We start from the raw sequence: 19,149 nt of genomic DNA on the forward strand, positions 1-19,149 counted from the left end.
TCTTTTCCTCAGTTAGAATAGGCATTTTTGTAGAATGACATTTACAGAAGATCTTGAAAAGACTTTTCTTCAGTTTTCTTTGTTTAGTTGGATTACTTTAATCTCTCTGTATTGTTGAAACGGAGATGAAATAACCATTTATTAAAAATGTTACAAAAAACCACATGCTTTCAAAGGGTGTCCTAATGTTTTCACATGACTGTACATACATATATATATATATATACATACATATATATATACACATATATATATATATACATACATACATATATATATATACACACACATATATATACACACATATATACACACACATATATATACACATACACATATATACACATACATACACACACATATATATACACATACATATATATACACATATATATATATATACATACATATATATATACATATATATATATATATATATACATATATATATATACATATATATATATACATATATATATATATATATATATATATACATATATATATACATATATATATACATATATATATATATATATACATATATATACACATATATATACACATATACACATATATATATATATCTATATACACATATATATATCTATATACACATATATATATATATATATATATACACACATATATATACATATACACATATATATACACATATATATATACAAATATACACATATATACATATATACATACATACATATATATATACATATATACATACATATATATACATATATCTATACTAATAAAAGGCAAAGCCCTCACTCACTCACTCACTCACTGACTCACTCACTGACTCACTCACTCACTGACTCACTGACTCACTCACTCATCACTAATTCTCCAACTTCCCGTGTGGGTGGAAGGCTGAAATTTGGCAGGTTGATTCCTTACAGCTTCCTTACAAAAGTTGGGCAGGTTTTATATCGAAATTCTACGCGTAATGGTCATAACTGGAAGCAGTTTTTCTCCATTTACTGTAATGGAGATGAGCTTCAACGCCGGGGCGGAGTTTCGTGTGACATCATCACGCCTCCCACGTAATCACGCAGTACATAGAAAACCAGGAAGACCTCAAAAAGTGCTCAAGAAAACATGCATTATATAATTGAGAAGGCAGCGAAACAATAAGAAGCGAGTTCTGCTACTTGAAACAAAGCACGATGTAAACCTACACTTTAAATTAAGTTCATAGACAGGCTGCGCTGGCGCTTGTAATTTAGTGCCTGCCCATAGAAGGCCGTCCGTCAGCGGCAATCCAATAGCAAACTGCCACGGGTAAATATTCACGGGTGAAGGACTGTGCTTATGGAGAGGAAGATGAGATGGTCAGGGTGGTGTTTGACACAAACTCAGCGAAACTGCGAGAGAAAGTTTTAAGTGCCAGGACTAAGGTAACATTAAATAAAGCTATGGACATAGCACGAGATGGCACCAGCACAGCTGGGAACCTTCGATGCATGTACACCGAGTGGCTCACGTGAACTGACGCAGTGCACAGATAAAAAGCAACAGTTCCAAAGAGCGCTGAACAAAAACCGAATTACACAGTTGAAAAGGCAGCAAAAATATGAAGCGCCTGATAAGCATATTCATAAATGCAGCTACTGTGGAAACAAAGCACACGGTGGAAAAGTCAATGTCCCGCTAAAGGAAGACAGTGTAAAAAAAACCCGTGCATGCAGTGTGTCAGGTCTCAGATAAAGAAGAAGACGAGCTGTTTATTGATGCAGTAAGAAACGAATCGATGAATGAAACCTGTCATCTTTACAACGATTGACAAACACGGAATGTAACTTGAACACAACACATCGCATAAATACGACCCTGATTGAAAGAAATAATGATAATCAAATCCTTGATGACAGCAACATTCAATAACACTCACAAAACAATTACTGTATATTGACAATCATGTTACGTTATTTTTAAAATGTTCCCTTTTCTTTTCATAACTTCTACTTCTCCACTGCGATACGCTGGTATATATTTAAATGTATATATATACCCCTATCTACAGTACATACTCGATAGACAAGCCACATGCTGTTGCTCAATTGTAGAGTCTTAGCCTCTAATGCCGACATTCGAGGTTCGATTCCCGAGAGGGGATGCACTGAGTATGTACGCGCGCTACTGATTCATTTTACCTTCGCATCTCCTTGGTTTGGGACGTATGAAAAAATATTCGGTTAACGCAGAATCATGTTACGTTATTTTTAAAATGTTTCCCTTTATTAGCACAAGCACAGCTGAGAAGCTTCGATGCATGTACTCCATAACGCGCTAAAAATAACGCATTTAATCACACTTTCAATTCCAAGCAAACGGGAACTTTTGTCAATGCATCATTTCCTGGTACATCCATTACACTGATGCACACATCACAGCTACAAAAATGTTAGAGTCGGAATAAAGCGCTGCCCTACGACTGATCATTTCGACTTCCCGAAGCCTTGATAAAAGCATGGTTTTGTGCACAATGAAAAGCAAGCAAAATTAGATGCATTACAGAAAGCGGACTTTGTGGCTCTTACTGGGGATCATTGGACTTCCGTGACCGTTAGTAATTCTAATTACATCTAATTACAAAATGTTCAATGATCACTAATGTAGCCTAATGTACAAAATAATTTTGGCTAATGTTACTCAGAGTTTAAAGATTAAGTTGGTCAAATTACCTTTTATGTTTCTGACTTATTTTTTTAAGAAGAAAAACTGCACTTTATGTTGAAATTTTGGTTATTATTATTTAAAGACAATACTATTCTGAAAATCTACTTAAAGTACTTAAACTACCACTTTATTTTTAAGTCTGCCCAATTTTAACCAGGGATGATATTTTTGTTTCTGTTTTGAATTCAAATGCAGTTTAAAGGCTTTTTTTCAGAAATTAAAACAGCTTCAGTTTACAATATTCATGTACATGTCTATTATTTGATTCTGTCCCACTAAAACACTTTTAAATTAAAAAAAACATTTGCGATTTGGGGCAAATTTACGTGTCTCGATTACATCGATTAATCAAGATTAATTCTTACACAGCCTCTAATTAATTGGATTAATTTTTTAATCGAGTCCCCCCCTAATATATATATATATGTGGATATATATATGTAGATTTGTATATATAAATGTGTATATACAGTATATATGTAGATATGTATATGTGTATATACAGTATGTATATATACAGTATGTATATATATGTATGTGTGTATATGTATATATATATATTTATTTATATATATATGCCAGCAACACTCATGACAATGACAAAACAATTACATTGTCAATCATGTTACGCTATTATTAAAATGTTTCCTTTTCTTTTTACTTCTCCGCTGCCAATCGTAGGTATTTTGCTATATATATATATATATATATATATATATATACACAGATATATACAGATATATATATATATATACAGATATATATAAATATATATATATATAAATAGATAGATATGACAACAACACTCAATATCAATGACAAAACAATTACATTAACAATCATTTTACGTTATTTTTAAAATGTTTGCTTTTCATTTTCATAACTTCTTTAACACACTATCTCACATAGTGCTGGTATTTTGCTAGTATACATATATATATATACACATATATATATACATATATACATACATATATACATATACATATATACATACATATATACATACATATATATACATACACACACACACACACATATATATATATATACATACACACACACACACATATATATATATATATACATACACACACACACACACATATATATATATATATACATACACACACACACACACACACACATATACATATATCTATACTAATAAAAGGCAAAGCCCTCACTCACTCACTCACTCACTCACTCACTCACTGACTCATCACTAATTCTCCAACTTCCCGTGTGGGTGGAAGGCTGAAATTTGGCAGGTTCATTCCTTACAGCTTCCTTACAAAAGTTGGGCAGGTTTTATATCGAAATTCTACGCGTAATGGTCATAACTGGAAGCAGTTTTTCTCCATTTACTGTAATGGAGATGAGCTTCAACGCCGTGGGGCGGAGTTTCGTGTGACATCATCACGCCTTCACGTAATCACGCAGTACATAGAAAACCAGGAAGACCTCAAAAAGCGCCAAGAAAACATGCACTATATAATTGAGAAGGCAGCTAAACAATAAGAAGCGAGCGAGTGACATATACAACCATATTCATGTGTTCTGCTACTGAAACAAAGCATGATGTAAACCTACACTTTAAATTAAGTTCATAGACAGGCTGCGCTGGCGTTTGTAATTTAGTGCCTGCCCATATAAGGCCGTCCATCATCGGCAATCCAATAGCAAACTGCCACTAAATATTCACGGGTGAAGGACTGTGCTTATGGAGAGGAAGATGAGATGGTCAGGGTGGTGTTTGGCACAAACTCAGCGAAACTGCGAGAGAAAGTTTTAAGTGCCAGGACTAAGGTAACATTAAATACAGCCATGGACATAGCACGAGATGGCACCAGCACAGCTGGGAACCTTCGATGCATGTACACCGAGCGGCTCACGTGAACTGACGCGTGCACAGATAAAAGCAACAGTTCCAAAGAGTGCTGAACAAAACCAATTACACAATTGAAAAGGCAGCAAAAATATGAAGCGCCTGATACATACAAGCATATTCATAAATCCAACTACTGCGAAACAAAGCACACGCTTGGAAAAAGTCAATGTCCCGCTAAAGGAAGACAGTGTAAAAACCCGTGCATGCAGTGTGTCAGGTCTCAGATAAAGAAGAAGACGAGCTGTTTATTGATGCAGTAAGAAACGAATCGATGAATGAAACCTGTCATCTTTACAACGATTGACAAACACGGAATGTAACTTGAACACAACACATCCTACAAAACGAACCTGATTGAAAGAAATAATGATAATCAAATCCTTGATGACAGCAACACTCAGTAACACTCACAAAACAAATACTGTATATTGACAGTCATGTTACGCTATTTTTAAAATGTTCCCTTTTCTTTTCTAGCTTTTTAACACACTACTACTCGCTGCGATACGCGGGTATATATATATATATATATATATATATATATATATATATATATATATATATATATATGTATATATATATATCCCGATCTACATACTCGAATAATGGATACTTTATTCGCCATCAATGATTGTTTTGGTAAAGCCATACTCAGTGTATTCATTAGATGAACGGTAAAAAGTAAGAGCGAGGGAGGATGACTTATTGAGGCATGCAGGCTGTAGTGCGCCAACTCTATCTGAATTGCGCGATCACATTTGAAAAATATATCTTTTCAAGTTCTATTTAGTCCATATGTGTCAAACTCAAGGGCAGGGCCACATCCGCCCGGCGTAATTATATCCGCGCGAGATCATTTTATATACTGTATTATTGTTATTAATGCCCTGGTATATGAAGCGCTGGTAACACAATAAACTACAGATCCCATAATGCAGCGCTTCAGCTGCCTTGCCGAACACTTACCGCGTTAATCAAGTCTACCTTATGATGCTGCAAGTTATTGCGGCTAGCTCACACGATGCTGAAGAGAAAAGTTGATTCTGAAAATAGAGCCTTTAAAAACCGATGGGAGCTGAGTATATGTTTACTGAACCCGTGTGTCTCATTTGTGGAGCTAATGTGGCTGTAATTACAGAATTTAATCTAAGACGGCACTATGAGACAAAACATCAGGGTAACCTGAATGCAATGCAGAAGATACAGAAAGCAGCATAATTAAATAAGAATCTGACACTTCAGCGGACGTTTTAACCCATGCACAATCACAAAGTGATTTCAAGTGAAGCTGCTTTTATGGGAGACACAAATGCACCAGTTCACCTTGCCCCACTTTCCCTGTTGCCAAGTAATGTTAAACCAAGTCGTCACTACGGTGTTCCCAAATGCGCACTTTGCTGATAAACTGAGCGCACTGCGCACTGAGTTTGCACGGCGCTTTGGTGACTTTGAAGAACAAAAAAAGTCCGTCTACATGCGCTCGAACCTTGTGCATGTTTGGTAGCACATATCTGTGTGAGAAGCTCTTCTCAGTGATAAAGACTAACAAAACAGCACACAGGAGTCGCCTCACTGATGAGCACCTGCAATCCATCCTGAGAATCTCCACAACACAGAACCTCACAGCAAACAGAAACAAACCTGTGGCCAAAAAAAGATGCCAGGCGTCCAGCTCTAAAATGACATATGAGCAAAGACAACTGAATGATTTGATTTGTTATTGCTGAAAGGAACACATTTTATTTATATTTCAAGGTTTTGTTATGCAGCATGTTCATATTTGAATTTGTATAATTTTGACAGGATATATTTTTATGGAGAGCAAAATCTTTTGGGATATTTAAAATCTAAGTTTATTTTTATATAAAATTACATAAGAGTAAAGAAATTTGAATGTTTGTTCTTTTAACGCTTACTTTATTTCTAACTTGTATAATTTAGACAGGATATATTTTTATGGAGAGCAAAATATTATAAGTTGTTTAAGGTTTGAGTTGATTTATTCACAAATAATATTCCTGTCTGTTTTTACCATTCCTACCAAAGATATTTCTGTCGACTAAATAAAAATTCCTTCTATTTAAAATTTAAATAGAACTTGAACAAATACGATAGTTCATAATATCCACGCAGACTTGCACGTAAGAGCGGGAGTCATCCGTTTTAACAAGCAGCGTATTGCACTGATACGAAATAGCTGTGAGTGTATATATATATATATGTATTTGTGTGTAATATGTGTGTGTATGTATATATGTATGTGTGTATGTATTTATGTGTGTGTGTGTATATGTATGTGTATATATGTAGATATATATGTATGTATATATGTGTATATGTATAGATATGTGTATATATATATATATATATATATATATATTTATGTGTTTGTGTGTATATATATATATATATATATATATATATATATATATATGACAACACTCATCACTCACAACAGTGACAAAACAATTACATTGACAATCATGTTACGTTATTTTCAAAATGTTTCCTTTTCTTTTTCATTGCTTCTTTAACACACTACTTCTCCGGCCAAGCTGGTATTTTGCTATATATATATATATATATATATATATATATATATATATATATACACACACACACACATATATATATATATATACACACACACACACACATATATATATATATACACACACACACACACACATATATATACACACACACACACACACACATATATATATATATATATATATACACATACACACATATACATATATATGTATACATACATACACAAGACATTGAATTTTGGATTGATTTGATATTTAAAAAAAACTCAATATTGCAACATTCAGGTCTTTTATTTTATAAAAACTTTAGAACGGTATGTAAAATCTGCGAAATCTTAAGTGATCTTTCTAAGTGTAACTACATCAACGCCGCCCATGATCCCTGTAGGAAAAACAATGCTCTGTGGATCAGAAGAGAAAGAGTTTATTACAGGTACGGTTTACTTGTGCTCTTTGCAAATGTTATGGTTTTACCTGGGAAGACAGTTCAAACAGTACATTTAAAGATAAAATATGTTACTGCACATAAACAGGTTATCCAGGCATATCCTTTGAATGCTATGTACCCTCCTGTCTTTCCTGAAAAATGGCTCACGTTAACCAATGTTTAATTATGTGTTTGCTGTATCAGTGCATTCTTTTAAGGCAGACAAGCAAAAGATGAGTATAATGCTGCAGCAACCTAGTGTATTGCAAAACACACTTTTGACTACTTATCTTGCATGCTAAAATTCTGAAATACACTAAGCAGTAATTCACACCACACTTGATGTTAGACATCTGCACGATGCAGCCTTTGTGAGAAATACTCAGTGTTCATATATGGGGTAAACTACATTACTGGTCATTTTACTTTCATTTTTTAACATGTGAACTGAATTTCCATTTACAATAGATATTCAACACTTACCACATTTGTTTTAAGTTAACAATTATAAATGCATTGTCCTGTGGCCTTGTGTATAATGCCGTGCATAAAATTTACATTGAACATGGTGTATGGACAAAAACAAAAAAAATTTATGTACACACAAATAAATTCAGATTCAAAAAACTGTACGTAAACAATCCCAATAAACGTGAAATTTAATGCACAATCCTACAGCCCCACCCCAACTCCTCCCAGAACTTTGCCTATTTGAATATGCAAATCAATATAAATAGCACCTTCTGCTATTTGTTAAAAGACAAAGGCAACATGTGTAAAAAAGAAGAATTTCAGTGAATGTGAAATGAAGGTCCTGCTCAGTGAAGTATAGGCAAGGAGAAACTTACTATTTAGTAGCTTAACACTAGAATTACCAGAGCCTACGAAAAAACTCGTAATTCCGTCCCACCTTAAACTGCTTCTTAAATCCCTTCACACCTCTCCGCCAGCCCTTTGTCTTCTAAATGTGCTGATAAAGAGAAGCTAGGAGCAGCCGGCTATTCCATCCCCCCACCAATTTAGAACGTGCACGAACTTCTCTCAGCTCATGCCTTGATTGAATATCTGGGAGTGAAATGGAGTTTTAGAGTGGAAATAATAGATCGTTGTTTGGAACACACGCATTTCATGTCTGTTCCGTTTCTACAGTAATCTGTGTCAACACATTGTTAAAACAGAAACTTTTTTTATATTCTAGTAGTAGATGACAAAATGTAGGCATAAACTATATAATGTATGAAGCCTGAAGTCCTAATAGCAAAGAAACATTTTCACAAGAATAACACAATTGCGCTTTTATTCAAAAATATAACTGCAGAAACAAAAAGCCGCCTTAACATGCGACATTGACACCAGTTTACTGTAACTGCCTCCGTGGTTCAATAGACTCAGCCCCCGCTTGGGAATCAAGGGTCACGAGTTCGATCCTACGCCCCTCCGTTTTGAGAAGTAAACTGCTCTTATTCTTACTGTTTTAGAATAAAAGCATACATTTGATTTCAGTCTGTAACAGCCGGTGCAATTTATGATCCTTGTAAAGGTTAGCTTTTTTTTTATTCACTTTTCACTCTCTCAGTCGCGTTCAGAATCAATCCATACAACCCCATCTGACACGGCTGTTTTCACTAAAGACGCTATAGCTCTGCAGTGTACCACAATGCATACTAACGCCAAACAACCCCGGGTTCTGACACACAAACGCTGGCGAAGCTGCCTTCTTCGTATCTCACCGTCACTTGCTTTTCTTTTTATTCAGTTTTATTGAGTGTCCCCGCATGTTGCTGTATGCTTTTCTTTTGTACTCCAGGACATGCAGAGGAAAGAATGGTAAAGACCAGTAACTTCGGCGCTATATGCAATCATCAGACACTCCCCATCTGCCCGTGTCGTTCAAACACAGGAACATATATTGGTGTAAAAGTATAACAAAAGTGCACTTTTATTCAAGTGCACTTTTTCCATCCCTTTTCCTGTAAGAAGCAATGTCCACACACTTCTCTCTATGCTGTGGTTTCTATTACACACCTGAAAGAAAGAGACAATACATGTGAAAATATCCAGCATACAGCAACATGCGGGACTGGCAGGAACACTCAATAAAACTGAATAAAAAGAAAATCAAGTGACGGTGAGATACGAAGAAGGCAGCTTCGCCAGCGCCTGTGTGTCAGAACCGGTGGGGGCGTTAGTATGCATCGTGGTACAACGCAGAGCTATAGCGCGCCTGTATTCTGTTTCTTTTGTACTCCAGGGCATGCAGAGGAGAGAATAGTAAAGAGCAGTAAGTTCGGCGCTATATGCAATCATCAGACACTCCCCATCTGCCTGTTGTTTTGTTATACTTTTCAATACTTTTTACTGCTCAAACGGGCATGCTCAAAAAATACACGTGTAATGCCACGAAAAGTGCACGCAGACACTTCATTTCGCAAACAAAACAAGTGCACTTTTATTCAAAACTACCTGTATAACCAAGAAAAAGAAAGCAAGTTACAGTAGGCGATTGATACGACAGCTTGCATGGTGCAATGCTAAGAAGTGCAGATTTTCATTCCGTGCTATATAAAATCATCACATTCAAATATTAACAGTTCCCACACACCCAAGGACCGTCCTTCCTACATTTACGACACGTTGTACACACCTCTCTGTGCTATGGTTTCTATTACACTGAATGAGCACCTGACACTGTACTTTCTTCCCTGGGGAAGGTCCGCATCAGAGAATTTCCAGTTCCTGCATAAATTCACACCCGATCTGACGCTGTTCGCTTTCAAATAATATTGCATTAGTGATTATATTTTCACATATATTGTCTCTTTCTTTCAGGTGTGTAATAGAAACCACAGCATAGAGAGAAGTGTGTACATTGCTTCTTACAGGAAAAGCGATGGAAAAAGTGCACTTGAATAAAAGTGCACTTTTGTTATACTTTTACACCAATATATGTTCCTGTGTTTGAACGACACGGGCAGATGGGGAGTGTCTGATGATTGCATATAGCGCCAAGTTACTGGTCTTTACCATTCTTTCCTCTGCATGTCCTGGAGTACAAAAGAAACAGCATACAGCAACATGCGGGGACTGGCAGGAACACTCAATAAAACTGAATAAAAAGAAAAGCAAGTGACGGTGAGATACGAAGAAGGCAGCTTCGCCAGCGTTTGTGTGTCAGAACCGGGGGCGTTAGTATGCATCGTGGTACACTGCAGAGCTATAGCGTATCTTTAGTGAAAACAGCCGTGTCAGATGGGGTTGTATGGATTGATTCTGAACGCGACTGAGAGAATGAAAAGTGAATAAAAAAAAAAGCTAACCTTTACAAGGATCATAAATTGCACCGGCTGTTACAGACTGAAATCAAATGTATGCTTTTATTCTAAAACAGTAAGACTAAGAGCAGTTTACTTCTCAAAACGGAGGGGCAGGATCGAACCGTGACCTCTTGATTCCCAAGCGGGGGCTGAGTCTATTGAACCACGGAGGCAGTTACAATAAACTGCTGTCAATGTCGCATGTTAAGGCGGCTTTTTGTTTCTGCAGTTATATTTTGAATAAAAGCGCAATTGTGTTATTCTTGTGAAAATGTTTCTTTGCTATTTGGACTTCAGGCTTCATACATTATATAGTTTATGCCTACATTTTGTCATCTACTACTAGAATATAAAAAGTTTCTGTTTTAACAATGTGTTGACACAGATTACTGTAGAAACGGAACAGACATGAAATGCGTGTGTTCCAAATAACGATCTATTATTTCCACTCTAAAACTCCACTTCACTCCCAGATACTCAATCAAGCTGAAGTTTGTGCACGTTCTAAATTGGTGGGAGGATGGAATAGCCGGCTGCTCCAAGCTTCTCTTTATCAGCACATTTAGAAGACAAAGGGCGCTGGCGGAGAGGTGTGAAGGGATTTAAGAAGCAGTTTAAGGTGGGACGGAATTACGAGTTTTTTCATAGGCTCTGGTAATTCTAGTGTTAAGCTCAGCCTTTTGTGAAAAGACAATGGGAAAAGCACGGGGGAAAATAAGAATTTCAGCGAATACCAAGTGGAGGCAAATGAAAAGCATACTATTTGTTGATTTAAACAGTAGTATAATCAACAAAAGGAAGTTGATCGAGTGACACAGCATGTCGGAGAAACTCGAAAGCTCACATTCACAAAGTTGCACAGTGCCAAAATAAAAAAGAAGTAACATATCAAAGTTGCAGTGAAAAGGCGAGTTGTAGCCCACCGTCTGAGCTTATTAGGATACAGACAAAAAAAAAAAAAAGTTACACCGTGGGGAAAAAAGCACGAAATGTCAACTTTAATCTCGAAATTTCCACTTTAATCACGTAGTTTGTCATTAAAGTAGAACATCATAAACTTCATCTTAAATTCATTTAATTTACTAGTTTCTCAAATCCCATCGTAACTAAAGTAGCACGTTAAATGCTTTGTTTTGTATTTGATCTTCAATGTGCTCTGTGTGTGTGAATCACTACGTGCTTCCGTTCTTTCTCTTTCTTTGACAGAACACAGAATCCATTGCATTTGTGATATTACAGCTCTCTGAATAATTAAAATACTGAGATGTATACATGATATCATTTTCATGATGATTGGAATGAAAGCATGTTATTAAACATGGAAACCTGATGGCGCAGTTATTGATTGATGAAATAATTTATTGAAGCAGTACTGTCTCTTTCAAACGTACTAACCTCCAATTCCTGTCGTTACTTTTCTTTCCCCAAATACCCAATCACCACATAATCAGCTCTGTAATAGACGTTAAGCCATCTGTAAGCTTACTACGATTCTTCAAAACTTTTAAGGAACATTGAAATATCTTCATAGTACGTGTTTAATTATTCTATCCATCTATACTTCCAGTGTCGCGCCAGCCACAGTAAATATACAGCACGAGGCAGGAACAATACGTGAACTTGCTAGCGCTGCGGCACCATGTCCTCACATGTTTAATTATTAACAATACAGATTATTTAAATAAAGTTAAAAGTTTTATCTGTATAATATAATCAACATATTTTGCTGCATTTCATTTTAAAAATACTATCGTCATCATATGTAAATACGCGCTTTATAAAGTGGCGCAGGTTGTGTAATATTATAACTGTTGTGCAAGTTTACAGTGGGGTAATTGTACTTATAAGTACAAACAGTTCTACAAGGAGCAATTGATTGAGTGCGTTTATAGTTCTTGGGATGAAACTGCTTCTGAACCGCGAGGTCTGTACAGGAAAGGCTTTGAAACGTTTTGCCATGGCTTTGGTAGCGTGGGCTTGATGCTGTATACCGATAATTCTCTTTCTGATCAGCTGCTGCTGTGATTCCCCACTCAGATACAGTGATATAAATACTCTGAGTGATGCAGTGAGAGTAATATGGAAAAAGATGTGTGGCAACCCTTAAAGGGAGCAGCTGAAAGAAGAAAAAGAATGGGCAGTGAGAGTAACAACGCTAAAGCAGTTATGGAATTTGGAATAATATGGCTATTCCCTGGACCATTATATTGTTACAGGTAATCTACAATCAGATGCATTACACTAATAACCAATATCCGGTTAATTTTAGTGTATTTATGAAGCTGTGTCATAAATGTGGTTCTAAGAAATAAAGGGTAACCACACAGGAACAGTAGCACTGCTTTGACACTGGGTGCCGCCAGTCTGCAAAACCGAGTGGAGAACTCGAGTACGACAAGGTATGAGGTACCGTGGAAAAGTGCGTGGCTTTACGCCAAGTGTAGGTTTTATACATCGCTATTTGAACGTCGAAACGTTCCTACGCGATATTTCTGTGCGTACGCACCGTTTATGCATGAAGCCCCAAAATATTAGCCTTTACGGAAAGGAGAGTGGAATAATAAACTCAAAAAAAGGAATCAGAGGAGTCGTACTTTCTATTAGACAAATGGAAAGACAAGCTACTTTAATGAATTCAGACCTTTCTATTTTATCCTTTAATCAAAAACGGACACTGCCTGTTTGAGATTGGACAGTGAGAAAGCTAGTGTTAAGTACAGCAGCTCACTTTTTCAATTGGAAAAAGAAGAGCTAAAGAAGAATTTGAAAATGCTGCTTAGTATACAACAGGCTTGCTAGGGATGTACAAAGAATCAATATCTTGAAAGTTATTCAGTACCAAAGTTTATAAAACATAATACCATTTTTTTACAGTACAGTAATCCCTCGCTATATCGCGCTTCGACTTTTGCGGCTTCACTCCATCGTGGATTTTAAATGTAAGCACATCTAAATATATATCACGGATTTTTCGCTGGTTCGCCGCTTTCTGCGGACAATGTGTCTTTTAATTTATGCTACATGCTTCCTCAGTTTGTTAGCCCAGTTGATTACATACAAGAGAAGCTATTGGTGGATGGCTTAGAAGCTACCCAATCAGAGCATGTATTACATATTAACTAAAACTCCTCAATGCTAAAAGATATGCTTCCCGCGTGCTTTGTTTTGTTTGCTTCTCTGTCTCTCTCACTCTCTCTGCCTGACGGAGGGGTGTGAGCAGAGGGGGCTGTTTGCCTAGAAGATAGGACGCTCCTCTACAAAATGCCGCTTTATCGTGGTGCTTCTGTATACTTAAAAGTACGTATTGATTTTTTGATTGTGCTCCTTTGAAGATAAGATATGTTTGCATTCTTTTAATTGTGAGAAAGAACTGCCATCTCTGTCTTGTAATGAAGCACAGTTTAAACGTTTGACTAAAGGGTGTTATTTCATGTCTAGAGGGCTCTAATAATGTTAACAGTGTGGGAGAGTTTACAAGGGCTTAAAATATATAAAAATAACCATACAAACATATGGTTTCTACTTCGCGGAAATTCATTTATCGCGGCAGAGTCTGGAACGGATTAACCGCGATAAACGAGGGTTGACTGTATCTGTAGTACCAAGAAAGTTGGTATGTCTATGTCTTTTGGCTGGCCTGGGAATGCCTCGGGATTCCCCCAGAAGAGCTAGTAGAAGTGGCCAGGAAGAGGGAAGTCTGGGAATCTCTGCTCAAGCTGCTGCCCCCACGACCCGATCTCGGTTAAGCGGAAAAGGATGGATGGATGGACATTGCCCCAATGAGCGAAGAGAGGCTTTGTATTCATTCTCCGATTGTAAATAGCGCTTCTACAGTTGTCCATCAGTCCAAGCACCTGTGCATTATCTAACAGGTGTATACAGTTCAGGGTCATGCTGGAGTGCGACTCGCACAAATCCACAGTTCGGCTTATAGGACTGATGGATGTGGGAGGACTGCTAGCACAAAAAAAACGTTGTCGGAAGTAAGATTCACACAAAGTGGCTATTTGACTTGTTTACATCGCCAAAGACACAAGTTGCTCCATTTGTTACTACCATAATAAAATGTATTTAGTGTTTCAATGCTATGAAGGAAAAGACATGTCTCTCTTTATTAATACCATGTATACTGTGTTAACAGAGACATGTAACTGCTGAAACATGTAGTTAGAAGGATAAGCAAAACAGCACGTTTCATTGTTAAATAAGAGTCTGCAAACACTGAATAAGTTTCATTCGTTTGGTTTTTGAAGGCAAACTACTGTTCATTAGTACAATCGGTAAGTAAAAGCACATGTGTAATATACTGTATATAAATGGAACATTGAAGAATGTAATGCTGTCTCACAGTTATAAATGTATTGAGTACAAGTAACAACAGCCCATGTAACTTTCAAGTTTGGGATTTGTACACAGGCATAAGCAATAACAAAAATTTGATCACTCACAAGATTAATATAAAAACTGAAATGTTAGATTTTACACAGGAAGCTTTAAAGTTGGGACTAATGTTAAAAAAAAAAAAAAAAAAAGGAAGGACAGATCTGGAAAATAAAAGCATCATGAATTTCTGACATTTAAAATTTGAACTAATTTGAATCATCCATTAAATAATACTCATTAGTAATATTTTTAACCAGATTCAGATGATTCAGATATAAAGCTTACAATAGAAAATGTTAGGAACCTAACCGATTTTTATCTCTAAAAAACCAGCTGCTTTGGTAACATGTTTTTCAACAGTTTCCTTAAATGGCAATTTTTGGAGTTAACTAATTTCCCATGGAAAATTACTAACCTGACACGCTTGCGGTCCCGAGACCTGGACCTCCTCCTGTCTCTGCTGCGTGAGCGCTCTCTTCTTCTGTCTCGATCTTTGCTCCGAGAGCGGGCACGATCATCACGCTTGGAGCGTTTGTCTGGGGATCTACTACCTGAGCGGCCCCTTGAGGCAGAACGTTTTCGATAATGTCTGCAAAAGACAGTTGAATGACATGTAAATAAGAGTTATTAAAGTTATATTTTTACCAGTTCCAAAAAAGTTCCTAGAAATCCTTTAATAAACAAATGTTTTTTGAGAGAACATTTCATGCTCACCACACATTGAAGCAGTTATACATCACGCCTGTAGTATGTATTTCACCTAGTCAGCACCAAAAACACTTGAGATCAGCTAACTTCATATTAAACAAAGAAAAAAGGCCTCGAGGAACAAAGATGTTAGTGATAAGCATTGGGTTATTTTTTGATAAAACTTATTGACTGTAGTCTTTTTCATTTAGTTAATAACCCAGCCACAGATGGGTCTTCTATGACAAAGGCAGAGCTATACTCAGTGACCAACATCCTGACATAAATGCTTTTCCTATCCAGATGTCCCTGCACAGGGCGAGGGACATGGCATCATCTACAGACAAGTTTTTCCCAATACTTCATCACCACTGAGGTTAATGCAATGGACTGATAGTCATTCAGGCAGGAAACAGCAGATTTCTTCAGCACAGGCATAATTGTGGTTTCCTTCAAACACTGTGTACATAAAGACAGGGACAAGAAGAAGACATCACTGTACACCCATGACAGCAGGGTGGCATATGACTTCAGGACACATATGTCGGTCTCTGTTACCCACAGGATGGCTTTGGCTAATTACTATACCAGTAATAACACTTTAATTACTAATAATTATTTTCACTAATAATAACTATTTTAAACAAAGAAAAAATGCAATATAATAATCACCATCTAAAATGATGATCCCAACCCCAAATCAGTACACAAATAATTAGGAAATATAAAATATTTTTTTTACATTTGCATTATAACGTTTAAATGCATCTACAATGCAACAGTTTCAGAGCAGCAGTAGTGCTGCTGCCTCACAGTAAGGACATCTGGGTCCATGTATCGGGTCCTCCCTGCAAGGAATGTACATGTTCTACTTGTGTCCATATGGGTTTCCTGAAGGTGCTGCAATTTCCTTCCACTGTCCAGGATTTGTTCCTGCCTTACACACTATGCTTGCTGAGATAGGCTGTAGCCCCCTCAACCCCACTCATAATTAAGCAGGCTTAAAAATGGTATGGTGTAGTATGGCAACTGTTTCAGACAGTTTTTCCATTAATAACAAATAATTGCAAATATCACATGTGCTAAGACAATATCTAGACTGCTATATTGAATTTATGCGTGGTATTTGCCAGGCTGCTCTCCTGCATATGAAAGAGTCACCTCAGATAAAGGAGAGTTGGAATCATCAGTTAGAAAGATTCTCTTCTCAGAATAAACGGCCAGCACAGCCTCCACTATAGCAAACTCAAGAGCGGGCAGGCGGCAGGTTAGCCGAGATCTCCAGGACTGTGACTATATATTTGACTGTGTTACAATTTTAATCTCCACTGTTGTCAAGTGGTCACAGTTCATCAATTAAGTAATGAACAGATATAGTTGTTTTCCATTTATATTTAATCCATTTCTACATTGTCGTTTGTGCTGTAACAAATATATTTACAGGAGCACCAGTTCTGTATTTAGTTAGTATAATCAATAACAGTAATGATTGTTCACAGCGCTTTGCAACTGCAATCAGCGAAAATCGCTATACAAAAATAAGTTGTACTGAAACCGGAAAAGTAGCATTTCATCTCTCTGAATGTCTTGTCTCAGGCTAGGATATAAGAACTTTTATAAATAAAATGCTCGTTTCCAGTAGTTACCCTTAATATGGATCTTGCCAGTTCATTCTGAATTCAATGTCATTATCATTACGACGATGTGATGTTTCCTAAGAATCGTGGTCGTAAATCAAATCCAATAACACAATCTCTAAATAACTATCCATGTATGAAACATCTTTCAAGTCTGTAGTTACACAGATATTAAATGTCTGAACAAAACAAACTGCTAAAACCTTAACGCATCTTTAAACCTGGGAGTAAAATACCAACATTGTAAAAGTATTTAAACAATCAAATAGTTTAACATTCCTGTTTACTACATAAAAAAGCTAAATTCCTTAAGAGAACGTGGGTGGATGTGTTACGGATGTTAAGAAAACTTCGATTCATGTAATACCGAAAAACAGAATAAAAAGGTGCCTCTTAAATGTGTATGTTTTAAAGTATCCTTCAACAAACAAATGCTTTTGAAGTCGAAACCTGAAATATCAATTAAATTTAGTAAAAAAGAATGTTCATTCACCTAAAAAATATTGAAGCAAGCAGAAATCAAATAGTTTTAACAAACCACGTGCTTATTCTTTTTTTTAATGGGGAGAAATGTATGGGCTAAAATATTACTTTCCTCCTACAAAAAAACACTTCACGCGTTCAAGTTGTTTACTTAGGCCTAATGGGCATTATTTACGCAACTGACAATTTAAAACAACGATGCGAAGTAACAGTAAGAAATAGAATTAGTATGTGTATTTAAATGTACAGGTTTTCCATACCTGGACTCTCTTCCCATATTCACGTTCTATAAGAACGACACAACTCGATTATTTTCTGTTTCTTAAATTAAACCGTAACCGCGGTCTTTGCTTTCAGGCACTATCCCACAATCCCATGCCTGTTACAGTAAAGGACGCCATAGTTGGTCACAAGAGGGGCGCCTAAGCATGTCGTTGAATCAATGTGTATTAACCACAGTGCCTCTAGTGGGCCTTTCTGGAAAAACATTTTTATTACAACGCAGCAGTGCTCTGGCTTATTTTCCAGGCAAAGCAACATCCTCCAAAGCAATATCATCCACTTGCATTGCCACAGCGCCGTACGGATTTCCTTCTTTCCTCTTCCTTAATCAGTAACCAATTTCTGCTGTTAATTTACTCCATTTCCCTTCATGTTAATAGTATTTGTTATTTAATACTCATCTGAATTGCTTCCTATCTTCTTCAATGGCAGACGAATAAAAATGAGATGTGAAGTGAATCAACAGATGACCTGCTAAGTTGGGACTTAAACTCCAACCAATTCCACTCCACTTGTTTTCATAATTAAAAGGTAACTCTTGCTGCTAATTTTACTCATTATGTACAAGTAATTCCATGGCTTGTTTGTGCTCTCATTCTGCCACAGCAGAAAGCACCATCAAAATGTTTTTTGAACCTGAGAAGATCAACGTTACTGAGACCTTCAACATTCTTTATTTTCATGAATCATGTGATGGACACAGGATAGCTGGTCATGTGTTGACCTTTTTTTTTTTGTTCTTTATTTCACCTTATACAGTTTCTTGTATTAGGAATTTGTTAGTTTTCAC

The 19,149-nt window shown here is 36.4% G+C and overlaps 1 protein-coding gene across 1 annotated transcript in view; it reads right to left on the minus strand.

Annotated features, from left to right (window-relative positions):
- ddx46 (DEAD (Asp-Glu-Ala-Asp) box polypeptide 46) overlaps window positions 1-18,470 on the minus strand; it is a 142,703-nt gene extending 124,233 nt beyond the window's left edge. The window contains exons 1-2 of the mRNA XM_039774462.1: window positions 18,338-18,470; window positions 15,686-15,859 (exon numbers count right to left, since the gene is read on the minus strand). Of these exons, the coding sequence (XP_039630396.1) occupies window positions 15,686-15,859; window positions 18,338-18,354 (191 nt within the window). The 5' untranslated portion in view covers window positions 18,355-18,470. The remainder of the gene's footprint in view (window positions 1-15,685; window positions 15,860-18,337) is intronic.
- Window positions 18,471-19,149: the final 679 nt, after the last annotated feature.

This window comes from Polypterus senegalus, chromosome 13 (assembly GCF_016835505.1).
Source record: "Polypterus senegalus isolate Bchr_013 chromosome 13, ASM1683550v1, whole genome shotgun sequence".
NCBI lineage: Eukaryota > Metazoa > Chordata > Cladistia > Polypteriformes > Polypteridae > Polypterus > Polypterus senegalus.